The sequence below is a fragment of the Desmodus rotundus genome, chromosome 4 (genome assembly GCF_022682495.2).
Source record: "Desmodus rotundus isolate HL8 chromosome 4, HLdesRot8A.1, whole genome shotgun sequence".
Classification (NCBI taxonomy): Eukaryota; Metazoa; Chordata; class Mammalia; order Chiroptera; family Phyllostomidae; genus Desmodus; species Desmodus rotundus.
In genome coordinates this window covers 134,037,097-134,061,801 of record NC_071390.1, presented here as the reverse complement: position 1 = coordinate 134,061,801, position 24,705 = coordinate 134,037,097, and the positions used below count along the sequence as shown (strand labels likewise).

Here is a 24,705-nt window from a genome sequence, read left to right as displayed (position 1 = left end):
AATTTATTTTATTCATTAGATTCCACATATAAGTGATGTTATATAGTATTTGCAATCCTCTGCTTTCCTTTAGATTTCTTTTCCTCAGCTTCCTTGTCCTGGGGTTCATATCATCCAGGCGCTAAACATACCTAACACTGTCATTCATTTTATACATCATCTCATGGGATATTTCAGACATGATTTTAATTTTAATTAAATTACTCACTCACTTACTGTTATTGAAGACCGTATATTTATATTTCTCTTTGTCCCAGTGAGTGACTCTTGTCAATATTCAGTGATTTTATGCCGCATGGCATAAGGTTTGGTCCCCTAAATTTGGAAATAGTAGGGTCTGAAACATTTTTATTTTTGAAAATCTGGGCTATAAAATGTGTCACTAATTACTATACACTTGAAGTAGTAAAAAGATTTTCTTCCATGAAGTGTTGCAATCAGCCTCAGTGCTCAAGAAAAAAAAATTAGGATAAAACTCAAATTATATTAAAAGGTCATCTGTAAAGTTATAAAAAAACAGTCAAGGTTAGAGTTTCCTTTCTAATTTCTTTATTAACTTTTAATTTTCTAATTTGCCTTCCAGCTATAGGACTTATTTATTATTCTAACTTGTTTCTGGTTACAGGTTTCATTTAAATTTAGCGTACAATTGGGGAGCCATGTAACATGTTGGTAGTTAAGTCTATCCTCTGAAAGTGTGGTCAAAAATGACAGCTTGGATGTATAGTTCTGTGTTGATGGGGGTTCTAGTAGAATCTTCACCTGGTGGAGCCTGAAATACATAAGTCATATTGTTAATCAGTCTAGTCCATGCAAATAATTGGCATTAAATACATTTTCCTTTTGCTTCAATATTGTAGCAAGCAGACCGAAAAAGGCTCTGGCCATGGCGACTTTTCCATGTTTTCCTCCAGATTCATTTTCTGAGAAGTGGTGGTAATTTTAATAAGGAGATTTGAGGCCCTGGGTTGTGACATTACTGAAATTATCTAGGATCAAAGGAGTGTCCCAGGTTCATACTCATCTTGACTCTGCTGAACCATGGGGGTCACTGACTCTGCAGAATTCCCAGTGAAGGGCTTTACAAATATGTGTGATCACAGGTTAGTAAATGAAAACAAACTCTATTTTGGTTTCAAGTAATAAAAAATGTCTCAAGTTTGGAATGGGTTCAGACTTGTAAATGTAACCTGTCCATGGTGGGTTTCAAGAAAAGTTTCTTACCACTTTAAAAACTATTGATATGCTTTTTTCCCCTTTAAATTATGATCTGTAAGAAAAGATTCATTCCTTTTACCTTTATTCAGGATAGTCTATTACACTTACAGCTTTCTGGGGAGCGCATGTGGGAGCAAATATTCAAAGATGTGGTTTATGAGAGAGAGAGAGAGAGACTTTTGTTAGACACTATCTACAACTGGAAAGTTATTAGTCATTGGGCCTTAGCTATAGTTGATGTATAAAAGAATAATGTTATTTGTTCTTCTTCTTGGTAGGAAGAGATGATAAGAAATTTAGATCTGCGACAAGAGAAAAGCTTTGGCTTTGCTTTTTGTTCACAATACTGATTTCTTGTGCTAGCTGCAAAAGACTATATTAGGTCTCTCTTTTATTAAACTTCAGTAAAATTGTAAAGACTTTGAAATGGATTAAACAAAAATATTCAGTGTCCTGAGTGGCTCACCCATCCAAGTACTTTTGGCCTTTCATTGTTTTTGTGCTATTTTAGAACTCGTTAAGTTGTAGAAAACTGGTAATAAGACAAAAATATTCTTGTCTACAAAGATGTAAATGAATTGTGCCTACTGGAATGCAATTAATTATTGCCCTGTATTGGGACCTGCTTTTATATCTATTTGTAAGTTAATTTCAATTTTTCTTATTCCTCATGCATGTTATGCTCTTTGAATTCTCCTTTGAAATGTTTGTAATATCTTACTGGTTCCCTTTGTAATTAATAAATTATATGAAATATTTGGCATGTTCATTTTATATCTGTATGAGAGTCACAAATATATCTTTTAAAGAACAATTATCTTGTAAACATTTTTGAAGTTCCACTGGGATGGCCAATGGATTCCGCTGATGGTGAGCAAGCAGCCTCTGTGGCTGTAGGAGGTTTGAACCTTGTGGGGGATGACTTAAACCCAGGCATTTGTTTTCTTGGCTCAGGGAGGTGAATTCCCAGGAGCAACAGAACTTCCACTTTATTGACTCTCTGTTTCTTTGCATATTTTCCATTTTTACTATTTTTGTGTATTGTTTTTGTAACTTTTACAATCAATAAATTATTCCCCAATGGTGAGAGCAATGATTGGAATTTGGTTTTATGCCTAACCATTGTGATCTTTGTAAATGAATGGATTACAGAAATGTATTTTTCTTGGGTGAGAGACAACCGAGAATATAATTTATTAGTATTTTTTATTCTTTGTTTATGTATCTACTTGTCTAGGTGAGCTCAAATTAAGAATCTCATGCCCACAAGGAAAGTGAACAACGTTTGGCTATATGGAGTGTTAATATTCTGTGTTTACTTTTGACCTGTAGGTAATGTTCAAATCTGAAGTTATAAGCTATCTGCATGATTCTCTGTGTGTATATGGACAGTTTTCCAGGCCTTTTGTTTTGTTTTGTTTTATTGCTTCTAAGAACCCCTACACAGTCTTGGGACTTACCAAGGACCCCATTGAACTTTTACACGTGGCACAGCTATCAATATGATAGCCAAAGATTTTCTACATTTTATATATAGAGTACTTCAAATTCAAATTACCTACTAAAAGTCTACAGGAAAGTGTATAGAAGGCAATAATTACAGAAGAAGAAACACAATGTACTAACATGCATATGAAAGAAATGTTCATCCTTAACAATATCAAAAATACAAATTAAAATGACCCCAAATAAATATGGACTATAAAATGAACAACACTCAAGAAGTATGCAAAATAAATAGGGTATGGTGAGTGGGCAGCATTATTTCAGGTATATGTAATTATAAATTCAATGGTTTAACTGCAAAGTAATTTGACAGTATCTTTCTAAAGCCTTACAAAGTTTATATTTCTTACTGAGCAATTTATGTTTTAGAAATTCACCTTAAAGAAAAAATAACTGAAAGTCCATGATAAAGAATTATTATTTAAACTTGGGGAGAAAAATAGAAACCAACCTAAAATGGGAAATCCTTATATAAATTATGATTACTTCATAGGATAGAATTTTATTTACATTATTATACAGCGAACTTTTTTTCACTTAATAGCATAGCCTGAACACCTGTTCATACTACTACATCCACTTCAGTAAGTATAGCTTGAACTGATTTTGAAAACTGCTGCGTACTATTTCATTGTGTGGGTATATCATAACTTACTTTACCATTGCCCACTCATGGACATACAGATGATTTCCAGCTTTTAACTATCACAGTGAAAAATTATATCCTTCTAGAACTCTGTTGCTAAGTTGATGTACCACCAGGAATTGATATTCATTCATGGAACACCTATTCAGTGGCACATTAAACAAATTCTCTCATTTAATCTTCACAGCAACATTTCATAAAATGGTTGTTTTTACAGATTTTACAGATGAGAAAAGAGAGGTAGTGAAGTGTTCAAAGGGGTTAAGTAATTTTCCTGAATCATAAAACTCCTAAGATCTATTGAATTCCAACTCATTTTACCCATTGCCCCTCTTAAACAGCTCTTCCCTGGCTGAGTCCTGGTGGCTATTCGGACCATTTCCTACTGTGCTCTTGCTCATCTGGCTCCTTTTAGCTGCTCCCAATTATGTATTTTGGTGCGTCCTTAGATCTTTGACTCTCCAGTGGATTCATGAGGAGACTTAAGCAGATCTTTGAATAACTCAAAACATTATTATACTCTGTGTGTATGGCCATGTGTGCTTTTTTTTTTTTGAGAAAATCCATAGAATACCAGATTTTTAAATGAACTCTATTTCCCAAAAGGTTAAGATCCTATCCTCTGGAGTAGCCTCATGTGCTTGTAAGGGTAGTTTTCTAGGCTCCCAAGTTTGGGCTGCCATTTTTGTTTTGTTTTGTTTTGTTTTATCGTGTTTCTCAGTCTTGCTGCAGCTACTTGAGGCAATATATATTTCTGAGGCCGCCAAGGTTTACACTGACGATGTTGCAGCCAGCAATAACCGCTTAGACATTGTCAACCTGGGATTTTGCCTCTCTTGCTAATGGACTTGATCACAGTTATGCTATTATGTTCCAGTGTACTTCAACATCCCTCACCTTGTTTTGAGATTTCTATGTCTCAGAAATTGTAAGCATCTGCTGGGGTGGTGAATGGCTATGAAGGAATCATGAGAGTGGACTACGTGTTCAACTGCTGAGACCCAGGAGGAATGCTCTCTTTGAATTAGAAATAACCCCTTACCTGTTGTCTTGCACGTGCAGTGACTGCATGCCTGGCCTATGCTTTTTCATGCCCTCTTCTTCGCTATTAGTTATTAGGTCTTTGCAATCATGGAGGAAACAACATTTTTAATCTTCAATTTTTTAATTTAAAATTAAATTTATTGGGGTAACAGAGTTAATAATATTATACAAGTTTCAGGTGTACAACTTTATAATACAACATCTGTATATACCATTGTTCTTATTCAATCATTTCACCCAGCAAGGAAACTAACCTTCCATTGTCTCCATATTCCTTGTCCTGATTTGTGATGAAAAATTGTGTGAGAAAGTGAGCTTGGATTGGGGCTAACCTCTCTTCCACAGATTCTTACACTCTCATTTCCCTAGGCTGTATTGGTCCCTTTGATTAGGTTGTCCTTCTAATTAGAACATAAAACAGTAATTTTTGTTGGTCATGAATGTATTATTGAGATATATACTTTTTTTCTGCAGATATTTAACTTGGATGGTGAAGGGTTATTATTTATACTCTTTATCACTAAACATTGTTATACGTATAATAATTTAAAAGTCAGGTATTTAATATTTCCTTTCCGGTGGCTCACCTTTCTTTTGTTGCAGTTCATATATGAGTTCATACATGGGATATTTAACAACAAGGTACTTATCTCTAGGGACTGTTCCATACTACTGAATATGAAATTAAAGTCAGTTTTCCAGGTCAAGATGAGGGCATAGCATTTAAGTTTTAGGAGTTTTAATTCATAAAAGCCCAGCTCTGTTATGTAATTTTTGATGTATACCTCGAGGCCATTGATTTTAGCAGCAGTTTGTTGAGTAAATACTTAATTTATATGTGGTGGACTTTCAGTGCAGGTATACCAGGTGATTGCCCAGGGGAGAAAATGTTTAAAAGCTTCTTAGTATGTGGGTGTTTTAGGGTTATAATCAACCAAACATTCAGTAATTTAGGCAGCAAAACCAGAAAGTTGGCAAGGCCTCAGCTTTACTTAATAACTGTGACTATGCCACAGTTAAAAAGCAACATTTACAAGGGCCTCCGAGGAAAATCCAGGAGCCAAAAAAGTGGTTTTGATGATTCAGTAAGTGTCCCCTGCCCCATTACTTCAAGTTTGCGTGGCATTTGAGGGAACACTGTTGGAGACTTTGAAGAAACCATAGCCTTGCTTGAACTTACTCTACTCAATGTGAGCTGTTTGTTTTTAGGGTCCAATAGGAAATATACCTGGCCTCTGTATAAAGACATTGTAAAACTGAAGGCCTTCATTGGGAGGGTGGAACTTTAAGAGATTAAATTCCAACCACCTGTGGAAAGGATGTAGGAATGTTATGGGCCTACATTTTGAGAAGAGCAATTTCAAGGTCGTGACAGGCTCCATCTGATTTTAATGTCCACATGGCAAGGGAAATTAAGACCAGTCAATGAACTGGGAGGCAGCATTAAGGAGGCAATTAACACCTTTCCTACTAATACAAACAAGTGTTGTGATAGGGTTGCTTGGGAGGAAGAGAACAGAGGAGAGAGGAGCTGTGGGGAAGGTACTGCTGGAATCTTCCTCTAAATTAACCCCTCTAAATAAAAAACATGTGTTTTTATTGGTAGAAGTTATTTTTAATTTTAAACCTTGTTCACCTAGGTGTTCTTTTGCTCATAGAAAAAGAAAGTAGAATTTGACTTTTTTGCATTCGTGTAATATATAATAATGACTGCACATGTATTTAAAAAAATAATAAAATAACTGCTTCTTTCATTTACCCACAGACCTAACACATTGCCATTGCTCTGGACACCTAGGGTCACACTCCAAAGTTCAGCAAAGAACCCCCAGGGTTAATTCACCTACCAAGGAGAGGAAAGCACCAGAGCCAAAAGTACTCTGATAATTTTTGGCTAAAAATAGCATTAGCTCTACATATGTTTCTAGTGCCTAAGACCCTAAAATATTTCCAAGTTAACCTGAAAAGTTTCCAGGATTATTTTTGACCCGCCTATTCACTTCTTTAGCAAGTATTTAATATTCAATTTGTTCATTCCAGAGATGTTTACTGAGCACCTACCATGTGTTAGCATTGGTGATGCAATAGTAAGACTACCACGAAGGGTTTCTGCCTGTTTCAGTTCATGCTTTTCAAGTCTCTGTCAGTATATTGTTTCATTTGAGCCTCTGGACAAACCTACCGGATCAAGTGATTCTTGATGAGGCAGTTACATCCAGAATGGACACCACCAGCCTCACTATGTAATGATCCGTATGCAGGGGCGGCGGAAACTAGCAGCAGTAGAACAGTGGAAGCACCTAGTGCAGTGGGTTGCATCACTGCAGAGGTTATCCAGAAGTCTTTGGCATACGGTCTGTATTTTCTAGTCTGTTTGTGCAGTCTCAGGAATGTGAAATTTAGACTACCTAAAATTAAGACTGTTGGATTAAAACTTGTTTTAGAAGAATGAAGTTTGATGACTGTATGGACATACGGTAAGGTGAGGCAACAGCTAATAAAATATAACTATTGTAAAGCAGTGGATATCAAATCCAGCTAATCTTTAGGATCACTTGGGGATATATTAAAAATAGATGTCAGGGCCTCACCACAGCTGCATTCAGTTTGAATGTCTAGGGGTGGAGCCTAGGGCCCTCCCAATTGGCTGGCGTGAGGAGAGAGAGAAAGGGAAATGCTTTACTGAATTGACAGAAACTGCTCGTAGTTAAGCCATGGTGGGTTGGATGTTTGATAATGACTCTTGTGAAAACATTTCACATTTCAAAATAATATATTTTTATGTTTGACCAATTTTGATTTTCACATAGATGAGTCAGGCTCCTGTTGAACTGTAAGGAGTACTGATATGTAGAAATGATAGAAATACATCCTGCTAAATCAGTGCACAATCTACATCCAACAGGCCTTCTGTGACCATTTACACATGATGTTCCTTCCTACTAGAATACGCCTTGTGCTCCATTCCTCTTGTCCTCACCGTTCCCATCTTTCAAAATTCAGTTCAGATCCTAGGTCCTCCATTAACTCATTTCTTAATGCCTTAGGTCAAAAGTATATTCTGTCTCCTCTGAATTCTTACAGAGCTTGTTCTGTCCATCCAGGTCACTTTCTAGATTGTCATCTGTGCATATTGTATTTCCCCATCCACCTACCCACCCACCCACAAATTAACCTGTAAGCTTTTTAGAAAAAACACCACCTTTCTGACTCAACTTTTTCTACCTCGCACTGTCTGGCAGGTGCTTAGCAAACATCAAATGAGGAAGAGAAGGACAAAAGGAAGAATGAAGAGGAGACCCACGTAGTGACATCTGCCAAGGTCACCTTTTTCTCTATACTCTTCCAGCGCAAGCCTCCCGTTCTCCCTATCCCCTCTCTTTTCTGAAGGTTGGGGTGAAGTGAGATCTCTTAACCACTTTTTGTAGATAACTGTCTTTCCTAAGATAATGGTCTTTCCTTGAGTAACTGTGTAGTTGAAATATTAAAAACATCTACTCTGAAACTTGCTCACTGAAACAGGACCCCTAGTTCTTGTCCTCTTTGTTCTCCATTTGAATTATTATGCACTCAGTCTCTCTAGTTTCCCCTCCCCAGTCTGCCCTAAACTAATCCCTCTCATGTTCTTAAAACATAACTTTTATCCTGTATTTCCCTGCACGGGAGCCCTGGCACATTTCTCCATGTCCTATCGACTTCAGTCCCAAACCCGCATCAGTCCTGCATTCAAGGCTTTTCATGACCTTTCTACACTTGATTCCCACTCTCCCCCTTGTCCAAGCCAATGAAGCAGCCACACTGAACTGTTTAGGTACTGCTTTGTCTGTTTTACACCCTTCAACCTTATTTTTGCAAGTAGGTTTCATTCCTGGTATTGCCCGCCTCTTTGTCTCTATGAGTTCAATTTCTAATCATTCTTGAAGCCTAGTTAAAAGATTTCCTCCTCTATGATCATCTTACATTATTCCAAATGCAGTCCCCTCAGCATCCCCTCTCTACTGGCTCCTGCCTCAGATCCCAAACCATCTCTTCTTCCACTGAATTCCCAAAGGACTTCTCTCTTTGGCAAAATGTCACTTTGTGCCTTATAGTGTAGTTATGTTTTTTTTTACATGCCTTTTTCCCCCCAAATACTATAAGTACCAAAAACACTAGAGTCAAAATAGTGGGGGGGAGAGGCAGAAAACTGTACTTGAACAACAATAAAAAAATAAGTAAATAAATACAAAAAAATATTGCTCACCTTTGCATCCTCTATGGTGTCTCATAATACTTAAATTTAAGCTCCATTGCTAGATTCTACTAATAATGAACTATATGACCTGGAGCACCTCAGTTGGAGTCAATTTGTTCATAAATCAAAACATGTTCTAATCCAACAGTCTTAATTCGAGATGGTTTAAATGACCTATTTCTGGAACTGCACAAGAAGACTAGAAAGCACATACTAAAGTAGAGATTTCTGTATGACCTCTACGGAAATGAAAATGATGCCTGCACTAGCTGTTTCCACTGGAAAAAACATTCAATTTTTTTTTCCTGACTTACTTGGATCACTAGAGTGGGGTGGCTGTACCCTTCCTGGCTATCATTGCTACATCAGGTATCAATGACCTAATCTACTCCTCAACTTTTAATTAGTGTAACATTACTGGGTGTCAGGAAGGAATCATTCATTCAATCATTTATTCCATGAATATTTTTTTGAGTATCTATTAACCAGGCAATTTTCCAGGTGATGGGCTCTCACTTTTAGTGAATGGAAGAGGGAAAGAGAGAACAATTAGTGTAACTAAGGAAGGTTTTTTTTTTCAATGTTAACTATTCTATACAATTTATTTCTCTCATTAGTACATTATGAAGGTCTAGGCCACCTATTTTATGCTAAGACTCAAAGCAAACTCTTGTATGCTTAATGTTTCCTTAAAAAAAAAAGCCTATTTATTTTTTATTTGTAGAGAAAATGTAGGGGAGTGATCACAAAGTGATTCCACTCAATCCTCCTAAAGATAATACACTGGAAACATTTTGGTGGGTGTGAATCACTCAAATAAGCATTCTTCACTCAAAAATAGAAACTTGACTTATTTGTTCCAGATGTTATACAGCTGCAGGGAAGTTAAAGCCAGTGGTCCTGTTTTGAATGCAACCAAACTCTTATTGCATTTGGAACTTCTTAACCAATGAACACACATTACTTGTTCTAAGACCTGCACAATTTTCTTTTTTTCCACTGTTACCCTTCACAAACAACTATGATTCCTGGAAACTATACTTCAGAATTAATGAGTCTACATTTGTGTTGTATAAAGGAAACACATCCTGTTTATTACTGTTTCAACCTTTCATTTATCTTTACCTCTTTAATTTTTTCTATATACTAGCAATAAACAATTAGAAACTGACATTGCTTGAATTTTTAAAAATGGAATTCATTGGGGTGACATTGGTTAATAAAATTATATAGGTTTCAGGTGTACAGTTCTATAATACATCATCTCTATATTGTATTGTGTGTTCACCAAGGCAAGTCAAGTCCCCTTCCATCACCATTTACCCCTCCTTTACCTCCTTCTGCTTCCCCCACCCCCACATTCCCTCTGGTAATCACTATATTGTTGTCTGTATCTATGAATATTTTTTTCCTTTTTTGCTTAATCCCTTCACCGTTTCCACTCAGCCCCCCCAAACCCCCACCCCTCTAACAGCCATCAGTCTGTTTTATGCATCTCTGAGTCTGTTTCTACTTTGTTTGTTAGTTTATTTTGTTCATTCGATTCCACAAAAAAGTGAATTCATATGGTACTTGACCTCTTTAATTTTAAGCATAAAATATTTCAAAGAGAATACTTGAAGGAAAGGAAAAGGAGAGTTGAATTATATTTTTCTCACAGTATTTTAGAGCACCTTAACTATAGAGTTAAGAGGTATTTATTTTAGGAAGAATTTCAAGCAAAATTATTGAGAAAATATTAAATACAAAATGTAATACCTATCATTGTGTATTAGTAGTTTCAAAAACTTGACAATTTAGGTAATTTCTTGATGCTCTCATAGGTCTGTATGAGATGCCGTGTGGATACATAAAATATAAAAGGATCATGGTCCTTTAAAGAAGCTAAATAAGTTTAAAAAATTACATAGGAAATGCACAGAATTTTATCTATAACCATAAAACTATACTATATGTGTTATATGTTGTTTGAGAACAAATGTTTGAGAACACTTATGTTTGAAAACAGAGTGCCAGATCTGTCATGATTTAGTCTTTTTATGGAGAAGATTTTTTCAAATTGTGGTTCAAGGACAACCTGTAGCAGAATCACACTGGCTGTTCATGGGCCCGGTTGAGTCAGAATCCCTGTGAATTGAGCCCGGGCTGTAGAAAGACCCTGGAGATGAGAATAGAACAGCACTACCACTCTCACCTTCCAGCTGAGAGCATTAAAGCCCGGGGAAGTTAATTTCTCAAGGCCATGCAGCCATTTACTAGCAAAGTGAGACCTAACTTTTGTTTATTGATGCTGAGACCAACATACTTTTCCAGCAAGTCAGCTATTAATTTTTATCTTCAAAATGTAACATTTAAACAAAATTTAAAGAAATATAAGTTTCCAAATATTACCAGATGTCCCACTAATAAGTCTTTACTTTTATTGCTAGTAAACTAAATCCTTGTTCTTTCTCTAGGATTTACAAATATCTTTACTTCAGACTCATGGATCTTTGAATTATAAAAATCTTTCAGAAATAAAGAGGAACATGTTACATTTTATCTATTGTTGATTGAATCTTTGAAACTTTGTGGTTGATCATTTTGGAAATGAGTGTTTTAAAGTTATTTGAGCCATGTTCAAGTAACAGTTTGTGTTTAATAATGATTCTATAAAGACCATAAAAACTATAATTCATGACATACATTCTTGAAGTATGTAGGAGATCTGTCCAGAAGGTATCCAGAAATGTAACATGAAAATTAGAGATATTTATTGTAGAAGGTACAAGATACAAGAAACATTGTATGTAGGACGATGATGTCTCAGTCCCCTTCAAAGTAGGTATCTTGGGACCTCACACAGTTCTCCCACTTGCTATTAGCTGCCCTGTCATATTTTCCTGAATTTTATTGACGGTCTGAAATCTCTTCCCTTTCAAAGGTGATTTCAGTTTTGGGAAAAGCCAGAAGTCGCAAGGAGACAAATCTGGGCTGTAGGGGGGCTGAATCACCTGGGTGATTTGATATTTTGCCAAAAATCTCTGCACAAGACATGATGCATGAGAGGGCACGTTGTCGTGATGAAACTGTCAATCACCACTTGCCCATAGCTGCAGCCTTCTCAATTATCCAAATAGTGTCTCAGAGGAATGTTCAAGCTTAATGCAAAATTTGATGCAGATTCATTGCTCTACTCACTTAGTTATTTTTAATGGGATGGCCACACAGTACACATGCTCACTCAGTGGCATCTATTGCCCCCACTGACTAGTCCTATGATGTCCTCATTGTTTACACATGCACATTCCAGTCCACTCTCCTTGGCTGCCAGGTTACACTGATGTCACACAAACCATTCTTGTTATATTAACAATGGCTGGACTTTTTCTAGACCTCGTATATGGCATTAGTTAAAATTGAGCCCTAAAATATTTTGTGTGATATTCAAAATGGGTTCAAAAATTTGTTTCACACATCTTAATGAAGCTATTAATAATTTTATATTTTTTATGTATATAATTTAGTGTTCTAAAAGGAAAAGACTCTGTAAATGCTATTTATTAAGTTTTCTGTACTTTGCCTCAACTGATCACATTTTGACACTCATTTATGAGTCTTTTAAAGAGGTACCATTAGAGAGAAGGTGTGCTGATAAAATTCTATGGTGTTCATAAATTTTTAATAAATATGGCAAAGATTTTTCACATGGCAAAAATGAAGGTCTAGTCCGTCATTTCACTAATGAGAAATATGAGACCAAAAAAACCAAAACCAAACAAACAAACAAAAAAGCCAAGAGTAATGTTCTTTTGAAGGAGATAGCATTATGTCAGAAATGGCTAGCCAAACCTCTCTACTTCCTTTCCCAGAACACCTGTTTTCAGCTGAGCATATGGCCATCTTTCTAAAGATTATGTTGTCCAGTTTTCCATGGAGCTGGTATGGCCATCTGACTAAGCCTTTGTCATGGAGTATACGTGGATGTTTGTGTGGCAGCTTTTGGGAAGCTTCCTTAAAAGGCAGTGGGAGCTAGTCCTTTGCACTCTCTGAGATCCACCCCTGATTCTGTTTGGAATGTAGTTGTTTTGGCTGGAGATCTATTTTGCCCCCTGAGGACCACCCTCACCTAGATGACTGTGATCTGCCATTTCACCTCTGGACTGACACCATATACACTCATGTATGGGAAAGAAAGAAGCTTCTCCTGACTAAGTCACCGCATTGGTTTCTGACCAGTGGAGCTGTATCTGATTATAGACAATAAATCATTTCTTGCTACAGAATTTCATTCATTTACTCTTTACGCACAGTAATTGAGCACTTTTTTATGATCAAGGGACTATCCTATAAATATGAAACAAAAATGATTTCATTTTTGATTTTGAATTTCCAAGACATTTTAGAAAAGTTTTAGAACCAGATTCCCCTTTTCCTTGGTCCATCCTTGCCCCCATGCCAGACATATCATATGATTATCATTTCTTTCACTATAAAGAAATGGAGAAGTTCTCCCATTTGTGTTTCATTTAATTTCCCCAAACCCTTCCTTAGTGATTTCTGATAATTTATTAAGTTTTGGAATTTTTTTAAACAATAGTACATGCTCTAAGTTTCAACACAGCTTTTCATTTCCAGTTTTAAAAACTTAAGGTGGTCAAATATTTAATAAAATTTTGAATAATGGTAGAAATACAATAGCATTTGGAGATAAATATAAAAGCACACTCACTTTTGGGTCCACATTGAGAATTTTGCTGTCTCTTTTGAATTTGAAAACCAATCCTTCTGGATTATCAGCAATCACTTGATAATTGGGAGTTGAATTACAAACAGCAGTATTACTGTTCCAGTTGTAAAAGCTATAAAAATAAATATTTATTAGGAATTCATATGTATAATACATTAAATTGACAACTATATTTGTCAATACTTGGGAAAGTTCAGTTTCAAGATAAGTGGGTCAGACCATAGTCTGCATAACCATGGAGAGCACATGAGCTGAAATCTCTTGCAGAGGAGTTTAGACTGAATTATTCCCAAACCATTTACATATTTCTCAAATCAGATACATATTTATGGATATTTTGCATGATTCCCGATTTGGACACTCTAGGATCTAAGGTCTATTACAGTATTATATTCCCAGGAAATCAAGGAGAAAACTGATGCAATTTAAAGCTATTTTGTCCAGCTCACACTCTTCAGGGTATTAAGAATATTCTGGGTATTAAGAGACTGTTTACTAGAAGGAAAGGCAGGCTAAGTCACCTCTTTTCATTCAAAACAATTGAATATCTTTCAGGCTCTATTTTTCAATAATATACTTCTCAGAGTGAGGAAACAATTTGCATCTGTTTTATAAGTTCTTTATAAATTTTGGATATTAACCCCTTATTAGATATATGGGTTACCATAGGCCAGGCATGATGTGATGTGTTCTATCATAACCCATGTGAAGTTGTTCTCATTTCACAGACAAGGCAAATTGACCAAGGGAGGTCAATGAACATTAGTTTAAGGCCCTTAAACTAATATGCCATAAACTAATATTTCAACCCAGATCTCTGTGTTTCAAAGTATATATGTGCTCTTTCTCTTATTCAACACTGCCTGCATTTTATCCATTTTTTTGTTGTTGTTCTTGATCTATGGAAATTTCCTAATTTTTCCACATCCTGTTTTATACCTACTTGTCAAAAATGAATATAGTATTGTCATATAAATTGGAAAAATCCTCAACATACTTATTTTACATGTCTATTTCTGTTAACACATTTCTAATATTATGCTAATATGTTCAAATATTAACATGTTTCTAGTATGTCTAATATTATCCTATTCTGGGTTGTTTTGCCCTCTATTATTCTCTTTCTCCATTTTGAAAGAATATATTTCATTGATTACATTCACTCTAAATTATATTGTTTTCTGAAGCATCAACTTTTGTGCCATTACCTGAAAATGTAATGTTTACCCTCAAATTTTTCAATACTCAGAAAGGACTAATTACATAGATCATATATTTATATCTTTTGAGGACATATTAGTGAGAAATGTGTCTCTCTCATCCTCCTCTTTGTGCAAAACATATGTGTGTCTGCCCTCTCTGAAGCACAGAGTTAGGAAAATTGGTTTCCCAACCATATTTGTCTGTTTAGTTAGTCCTTTCTGAGTGAGCAGGAATGACTATTTGATTGGTGAACCGAGGAAAGGAGCCGTGCATTCATGGTTTGGGTATCTGCACTTTAGCTAGCCTTTGTAAGTGACATTTATCATGGCAGGCTCAGCCCCTAGTAGGGTGATGGTAGATAGCAGCCTATAGCAGTGGTGATAAATTCAATTCACTGGTGAAGGTATTAGGAACCACTCTGACCATACACCCAAGCTAGGTTCTCAAATTCAGTTTAATCCATAACAAAGAAATTCATTTGACCTTCATTTTACTGGTTGTTCAGTTGGGGGTTTGCTAAACTGGAGTAGGAAACATGGGTGTGATTCTAAACCTTACATCTAAGTCTCTTAAATAATTATTTATAAGATGTATAGATATAAGTAATCCCAGTAAAATGTTTGAGTCACAGCTATGCTTGGAAGTGGCATGGTTTATATCACACATTCCTATCTTGTTGCTCAGATCTCAAATTAAACTCCTGTCAAAGTCCAAGCAGCTTGTGTGTGTTTATGTGTGTGTATAGTCATTATATTAAAAAGTTAATTTGTTTTTTTATGGTTGAGTAGTATTCCATTGCATAAATGTCCCCTAGTTGCTTTATCCACTCATCTACTGATGGACACTTGGGCTGCTTCCATGTCTTGGCAATTGTAAATAATGCTGCAATGAACATAGAGGTGCTTATGTTCTTTTGAATTAGTGTTTTGGGTTCCTTTGGATAAATTCCTAGAAGTGGAATCCCTGGGTCATAAGGAAGTTCTATTTTTAATTTTTTGAAGTGTCTCCACATTGCTCTCCACAGTGCCTGCACCAGTCAGCATTCCCACGAATAGAGCAAAAGAATCCCACTTTCTCCACATCATTGACAGAACTTGATTTATTCATGATAGCCATTCTGACCAGTGTGAGGTGATATCTCATTATGGTTTTAATTTGTATTTCTCTAATGATTAGTCACATTGATATCTTTTCATGTCTATTGGCCATGTGTATGTCCTCTTTGGAGAAGTGTCTAATCAGGTCCTTTGCACAATTTTTAATTGGATGTTTTTTGGTGTTGAGTTTTATAAGTTCTTTATAAATTTTGGATATTAACTATCAGATATATTGGTGAATATGTTGTCCCATCTTGTGGTTTGTCTTTTTATTTTGTTGATGGGAAGAGATATATCAGAAAAAACTATTGCTATCAGTAATATCCAAATTTTACTGCCTTTGTTTTCTTCTAGAATTTTATGGTTTGGAGTCTAACATTTAAGTTTTTGATCCATTTTGAATTTATTCCTGTGTGTGGTGTAAGAAGGTGGTCTAGTTTAATTTTTCTGCATGTATCTGTCCAATTTTCCCAACACCATTTATTGAATAAACTATCTTTAGCCCATTGTTTTTGCTAGTTTTCTCTTTCAAATATTAATTGACCATAAAGGCATGGGTTTATGTCTGGGCTCTCTCTTCAGTTCCATTGATCTATGTGTCTGTTTTTATGCCAGTACCATGTGAAACCTAATGACTAAACTGAACTAGCAAGCAAAATATAGACAGACTCATAGAAAGCAGGCTGACAGCTCTGGGTTTGGGGTGAGGATTAGAGGGTGGAGGGATAGACCAAAAAGGGAAAAGGACGCATGGACAGGGGCAACAGTGTGGTGATTGCATGAGTGAGGGGGTAAGGAGGATAAATGGTAATGGAAAAGTACAATTAAAAAACCCTAAAAAAATTAAAAAGTTAATCTGCAGAGCACATGGTACTTTTGATGAAGCAATTTGGATTGTTTGTCAGTACTCTTGTTCTTCTGGTAGAATGGGAAACAGATTTCATTTCAAAAGCCAATTCAAATAGCTAATAATCATTAGCAGTTAACAAGGATAACTACCATTTACTTAATTACCATGTACTGGGTACTAAGAGCCTAATGAATGTACTATCTCATTTAATCTTATCATCAATCCTATCAAGTAAGTATACATGAATCCCATTTTGTGCATGTATAGTCCACATGATCCTGAAGTGTACTTATAGGTGAAAATCAGAGACCACATTTGAGAAGATACTAAAAAGTGAATGTAATGGTTGAGAGAGATATTAATGAGAAGAATATAGGATTTCTCTCGGATTTCTGGTTTGGATTCCTTAGAGTTTGCATTTATTTAGTAGGATATGAAATATAAGAAAAAGAACAGATTGCAGGAGGTAAGAGGGGTGAGGTTCAGTTTTCCACATGTTGAAGTTGAAATTCCTGTGAAACATCCAAGACAATGAAAGCAAAGATCTTGGTGTTTACTGCTCTACTGCCAATACCTCCTCTGAACCCATGCCTGACACAGAGTAGATAATGAATGCATATTTATTGAGTAAATAGATAATGGATGAGTTCTGAACTTTAGAGAGTTTTTATAAGATAAAGTAATAGATTCTGAAGTATCAGTGGTGCTTAAATTCAAAGAGGTGGCTGTGATGGATGAAGGAGAACATAGAGACAAGGATGAAATCTGGGAGCATCAATTTTGCAGAGATAGAGGAGGAGTTAGCAAAAGAGAGTAAAAAACAGTGATCTAAAACCTCAAAAAGAACCAGGAGAGTGTTATTTTGTTGTAAAAATAGAATATATTAGGAAAAAGCACTTTAAGGAAGACAACAGTTCCAAATGCTTCACAAATTAGATAAGGCATGAAAAGAGTCCATGAAAATTTGCACTTGGAAGAACAGTACAGGGAGAGTAGTTGTAGTGCAGTTGTAGGAACAAAATGCGGGTTATAGAGAACTGAAGGGAAGATGAGAAAAAATATTGAGTAAAAAATAATTCTTTTAAGAATTTAGTTGGAAAGAAAACTTTTGTTTTAGTAGGAGCTCTGTATATTATTTATTCTCACTCTTATTATGTAGATGAGAAATCTAAAGTTAAGAGAAGATAATAATTTTTTTAAGTTTACATATTTAATAATTACTAGAATAAAGTCTCAAACCCAGACTATAAAATATAAAACAAACACTCTTTAAATTTTTTAAAAATTTTATTGTGGTAAGAACACTTAATAGGAAATTGACCTTCTTAACAAAATTTTAAGTGTAGGAAACATTTTTGTACTGTAGGTACAATGTTGTACAGTAGATCTCTGTAACTTATTCATTGTGCTAAATTGAAACTTTATGCCCATTAATTGGCTCCCCCATTTTCCCCTCTCCCACAATCCCAGGTAACCACCATTTCACTCTTTGATTCTGTGTATTTTACTATTTTAGACACCTCATATAAGTGAAACCATAAATATCTGTCTCTCTATGACTGGCTTATTTCACTTTGCAGATGTCCTCAAGGTTATCCATGTTGTCCCATATTGAAGAATTTCCTTCTATTTAAAGGCTGAATAAATATTCCCTTGTATATATACACCACATTTTCCTTTATCCACTCATCTGTCAATGGACACTTAAGTAATTTCCATATCTTGTCTATTGTGAATAGTTTCTTTTAGACCATATATATTTGAGTGTTTTTTTAAACAAATTTACCCAGGTAATCTATGTCTTTTGATTGAAGAGTTTAATCCATTTACACTTAAAGTAATTATTGATAGGAAAGGATTTTACTCTGGGCATTTTATTGTTTTCTGTTAGTCTTGGAATTCTTTTGTCTGTCATTTCCTCTCTTACTCTCTTCCTTTGTGTTTTGTTGATTTTTTATTGATAGGTTTGAATAATTTCTTATTTTATTGTGTATCTGATAGAAATATTTTTAGTAGTAACCTTGGGGTTCACATAAAATATCTTATAGTTATGCTAATAAACTTTAAGCTGATAACAACTTAAATCATACACAAATTTTATACTTTAACTTCTTTCTCCATGTACTTTATGTTATTGTCACAATTTACATCAATTCAAACTATGAATCTTTTCATGTTTTTTTTAGTTATAGTTATTTTAAAACTGTTGTGTTTTCACCTTCACGGGAGAATTAAAAGTGATTTACCCACTATAATTACAGTAATGCAATGCTCTGTATTTTTTTTTATCTACTTACCTTTACCAATTAGTTTCATACCTTTTATGCTACCACGTTTCTGTTTAGCATCCTTTCATTTCAACTTCAAAAAAATCCCTTTAGCAATTCTTGTAAGGCAGATCTATAATGATGAACTCTTTCAGCTTCTCTCTGTTTTGGGAAAGTCTTTATTGTTCCTTCATTTTTGAGGGATAGTTTTGCTGGGTATAGTATTCTTGGTTGGTATCTTTTCTTTCAGCACTGTGAATATATCATTCCACTCCCCTTTTCCTGCATGTTTCTTCTAAAAATCTGCATATTGCCTTATGAGTATGTCCTGTGGATGTGACAGGCCACTTTTCTCCTTCTGTCAAAAATTTTCCTTTGTCCTTGACTTTTATGAATTTGATTATAATGTGCCTTGATGTGGATTTCTTTGGATATATTTAATGGTGTCCCTTAAATTTCTTGGATCTGGATGTCTATTTCCTTTCAGATTTGGGAAGTTTTCAGCCATTATTTCTTTGAATACATTTTCTGTTTTTTTTTTTTTATATTTCTCTTTTTCTGGGAACCTCATAGTGTGTAAATTGGTCACTTGATGATGTCTCATAGGTCCCTTAAATTTCCTTCACTCTTTTTCTTCTGTTTTCCTTATGCTCTTCTGACTTATTTCCAATGACCTATCTTTGATGTCACTGATCATTTCTTCTGCTTGACATAGTATGACATTGAAATCCTCTAGTAATTTTTTAGTTCAATTATTATATTCTTTAGCTCCATGATTTCTGTTTTGCACTTTTAAATATTTTCTGTCTTTTTGCTGAATTTCTCACTTTGTTTATGCATTGGTTTCTTGACCTCAGTGAGCATCTCTATGACAGTTATCTTTAATTCTCATTCAGATAAATCATATTAGTCCATTTTGGGAGCAGTTTCTGGAGATTTATCTTATTCCTTTATTGAGGGAATATCTTTGCCCAATTCTTGATTTTCCTTGACTCTCAGAGTCGTGGCCTGCATATTTGACAAAGCAGACCACTCTCCTGGTCTTCATAGATGGGCCCATGCAGAAGAAAACTGCTATCAATTGTCTGGCTAGAGATTCTGGGGGCCTCTTACAACTTTTCCCTCCCCAGTAGAAACAGGCTGCTGTGGTTTTTGTCTGCTTTCTCTGCAATGAACAGAAGGTAGAATCTATGATGTCTACCAGCCGATGCCACTGTCTCCATTTTCTCCTAGGTGGATAGACTGTGCAAGACCCATCAGAGCTACAAGACTGGCAGGATGGAAGCCAGTCTTCTCAGGAGCACCATCAGAAATATTGGGGTTCTGGATATATAAATCAACCCCTTCTTCCTCTGGAAGAATCTGAGAGGTAGAGGGTTTCTATTTGATCTTAAGGCCCTATGCTAGGGATAAGGATTTTGGCAAGAAGGTATCCTAAACCTCTCTGTTAGCTTGGTGAGGGTGGTTTTGCATTTGTTCAGGATGTGAATGAGCCTTTCACTTAGTTTTTGGATTTCACATAAAGAAACTTTTTCTGGGGACTTTTGCCAAATCTGTATGTTTGTAGGGGGTGGGAGGAACCATAGCTTACTACTCTGGTACTTGATGATGCCACCAATACAAATGCTCTCCCCCCGCCCCCCGCTATTCTTTGATTACTTTTTTCCTCAATTACTTTTAAATTGCCAAGTATTTGTCAATGCAGAATGGGTTAACATATATTTCAACCTTAACTTCACTCCTTTTAACCACACACATTCAGATCCTCACTCTAGGTATTTTAATACTCATAAATGTATTGATTTCTTATTGTCTTTTAGTAGCCTTTCTTAGTTCATCTATACTACTGTTTTGCCCTCACTAAGCATTAGGTTCCTTGGCTCCCCCTTTTAATACTAATTTACAACAACTTTTTTTTTTACTTCTCTATTAACCTATGACTCACAAGATACTGGTCAACAATAACAAATTCCTTGCTCAGTTGGCCTTCTTTATATTGCAAGACACCAGCTCTAGATCAATACAAATGGTGACTTCACTGTTCCTGCATATGATGTGACAACTCTTGCTGAATATAACATACTATATACTATCGATGTAACTCCAAATTCCAAGTCTCTAGCCATAGATGGATTCCAGACATTGCAGAGTAAGTTTTTTATGTTTTAGTTATCTTTCTTTGTCATGCATTACATTGTTCCAGCCTCTAAACCCTTCACTTTCTTCCTTACTCTCAAAAGATGATCTCACCTCTTACTTTATTAGAAAATAAAGGATGTTAAATGGGAGCATGATCAACACCCCATGCCATCACTAGCAAACTTATTTATATTGACAGTGTTCCCTACTTCTTTCCATTTAACTCAGAGGAATAAGTGTCCCTCATTGTTTTCAAGATAAAAATCATCTTCATGTGTGGTCTGAATTCCATCCCTTACTGCCTCTTTAGTTACTCTCAGTAATTATCCAAAATTTTTCTGATATAACTCATCTCACCACAAACCTTTTCCCAGAACTAACAAATTCATGTAAATGATCCCAACTAAACAAAGAGCAGGAAAAAAAAAAGAGAAAGAAAAAGAAGAGGAAAGGTGAATGGGGCGGGGGATAGAACAGGAATAAGAAGGAAAAAGGGAAGAGAAAAGAGAAGATTAAAACACTTCTTCAAACTTAAAATCTCTCCAGGCTGTTAAGTTTTTCTCTTAATACATTATAATTACACCTATCTTCCCCACAGCAGCCTATCCCACCCACTTCTCTATCTCAGCTTTCCTGTCTGAGCTGCTATCCACATCACCTGCTCAACTGTACTTACTAGGATAAATCATAAACTCCTAAATCCCAACATATCGAAAACTAAAAACTTTATATCCTACCCTTCAAATTTAGTTATCCTTGCTATACGCTCTATATCAATAAGTGGCACTCAGGAAATGTTTATTGACTAAACAAATGATATGAACCCATCTCCACTATTATTATCTATGACCCAATTGATTAGATTATTTTCTATTATCACAGAATTAAAAGATAGAAGTAACAAGAGTAAATATTTTAAAAGGAAATTAAGATACCTTATCAGGAACATTGATCTGTGAATTAACAAATCTAAACACTGATGCAATGATTTCAATTTTTTTCTTATCTAAAATTCAGAGGTTGAACTATATATTGAAAAGATTCTTTATAATGCTGATATTCCATGATTGTAAAAAGTTCTGATTCAGTAATTTCTTACATGCTATTATGATTTATGTCTTAGTGTTCACATCTTGAAAATACTTACAGAAAATTTCAAGCATATCATATCTACAATACATAGAAGAATGTAAGAGATAATTTTTATGAATAGATTTAAGGTTTTTGGAGCAAAAGAAGAATTTTCCATTTTTTCTCTCTGATAAACATCTTAGGAATTGAGTATTTTGGTGCACAGGTATATGTATATTTATACACAATTTATATAAATAAATTTGAATAATGAAATGAATATGCACAATGCCTGTTTATTAAATAATAAGGGGATCTCAATGCATGCTTTAGAAAACAATTTCCTGTTTGTCATCTATTTTACATAACTCCTGGCACCAGAGATAATCTTTTCATGACATCACAGGGCAGCAGAGCTCTATACCACTGGGGTGGGGGTGATGGGGGTGGAATTTCAACGCTGATGTCTCCAAATACCTTGTTTAGCCTAGTTTTGCTCAATATCTTCCTTCATATGGAAAGGGCACATTTATGGAAATTACTGAAGCACAAAAAGACTATGTTATCTAGATTTCATTTAAGTGCATATAAAATGCATATAAAATGCATTTAAAAGCAAGCTAAGATCTTAGGGGTTAATGTACAATAAAAATACTGACTGTAACAATTCTGGCATCCATTATATAAAGCATAGAGAAGAATAAAATCCCTATCACATGAACATGAAATTTGATATCACAGAGAACAAATCACTCAAAATGAAGCTGTTAATGTCTAAGAGATTTCCTATGAATATAAACAATAGTTTATAATGATTAAGAAGGAGTTTTTGTTTCAAATTTCATCAATAATGGAACCTTTCTGAGTTTTACAGAATTGGACCAGTAGGCATTTATAGTACCTGAGTTTTGCATATAGTTATAAAGTTAAAACACATTTCATTTGAGACATCAAGAAATATTTATAAAACATAATTTTTAAGATAGGGAAATATTTATATTTAAAGGAAGTTTGTAAAAACAAACTACCTGAAACACTTAGAAAACTAGTCTTTTTAAAATCAAAAGAATTTATTGAAAAATGAAAATTTAGGAGATTTTTAATCAATCATGGGAATTTAAGTGCTAAATATTATTGTCTTCCCTTTTTATCTCTGTATAGATATCCTGGAGGTAGGTTGCCTTTATGATTTTATTGTTCAAACTAGGATCCTTTTGAAAAGGAAACAGGCTCTTACTAATGATTGTGCCAACACAACAGAAGTCCGGACAATGCTGGGCAAACAGATGCATGGTCTCCACATCTACAAGCTATGTAAACACTGCTGTTTTAGAGTTGATTTGCCTAATGTTTTTGTAAAATGTATCCAAGGTTTTGCCATAGATTTGCCAAAAACATGATAAAGATGTTTAAACAATGCTAAAACGTGTTCTCATTATAATCCTTTTTATTTTATTTTATTGCTATGGGAAAATTATATTATGTGGAATTGCAATTGTGGTATAGAGACATGAAATTTAACCTAGAATAATAAATATTTCTGTTCTTTTTCTATGTTTCAAATAATATCAAAGCAATAAAACATTCTATAATAATTTATCTGAAATATCAAATTCTATGTAAAAGTATATATTTGATCAGCTATTTTGCTTGGTAAGAATATGAAATCTAGTTTAATGTTTCCATAAGTTATTTAACTTGGCTCCTATTCATGGATATATTGTATCTCTAAACTCCATCAGCTATTTAATAAACGCATATGCCCATTGGGAAAATATAGATAACTGTCGAACAGCCTGTTCTAACTATTAAAATAATGAACACATTAAAAACCCTAGTGACAGATAGTCAAAGAGTCACTCAATTCAATTCAACACAATTTTGAGCATCTGTTCTCTGCCAGGAATTGTCCCAAATATTTAACAATGAAAAGAAACAGTTCTTCAAGAAACTCATCCTTTGTGGAATGTCAAAAATGCAAAGGATTATAATACACTGTGAAAATAATACAGTAGAAATTTATGTAAGGTACTTTTGGACTGTAGGGGTCAAAAAAGAATACATGTCTTAGTGAAATATATTCTAATGAGATTTTCCTGGGGGAAAGCATCTGGGCCAAACATTGTAGAAATTAGATTAGATAAGAACTGAACAATATACATACATCGGTGTTAACCATTATGAGAGATTTTCAGTAGTACACTGGGAGATGAGGCAGAAGGCAGATTTCTGTGGGCTGATATTTAATATGAATTGTGACTCTTAACAATCTCCTACCAAGGGCAGCAACTTTGGATGTGCCTTCCTTTTGGAGCCAGGGTGGGTTCAGGGTGAAGGACACAAGGAAGGCAAATAAGTTGGCTCTCCTATCACTTTAAGGCACATAGATAGAAGGGAGAGTTCATTGACAGCTGGTCGTCACTCTTAATTTTCACTTGAGTAAAAAGTCAGATGGATACCTGTTTGGCATGTTCAGCATGTCATATGCTCTGAGCCCAAAGTGTGGTGTCAAGTGGATGGACTGGCTGTGGAAGGCACTGAGGGAGAGGTGAGTGAAATATAATACTTGAGATACTTGACTAATTGTAATATATCCTCATAGAGAATAATGTATCTCAATGTGTAAATTACTATTTTTTAATCCTCACCTGAAGTTATGCTGATTGAGTTTTAGAGAGAGAAAGGTGGAGAGAGAGAGAGA

General features: G+C 35.0%; 1 protein-coding gene across 2 annotated transcripts in view; it reads right to left on the bottom strand.

Annotated features, from left to right (window-relative positions):
* Positions 1-546: 546 nt before the first annotated feature.
* Positions 547-24,705, bottom strand: part of CFAP299 (cilia and flagella associated protein 299) — a 498,584-nt gene continuing 474,425 nt past the window's right edge. Inside the window, exons 5-6 of one of the 2 annotated variants that reach the window (XM_045187276.2) lie at positions 13,360-13,489; positions 560-772 (exon numbers count right to left, since the gene is read on the bottom strand). In XM_045187276.2, the coding sequence (XP_045043211.1) occupies positions 683-772; positions 13,360-13,489 (220 nt within the window). In that variant the 3' untranslated portion in view covers positions 560-682. Of the gene's footprint in view, positions 773-13,359; positions 13,490-24,705 lie in introns of both variants that reach the window. The other variant, XM_045187284.2, reaches the window with a different exon arrangement.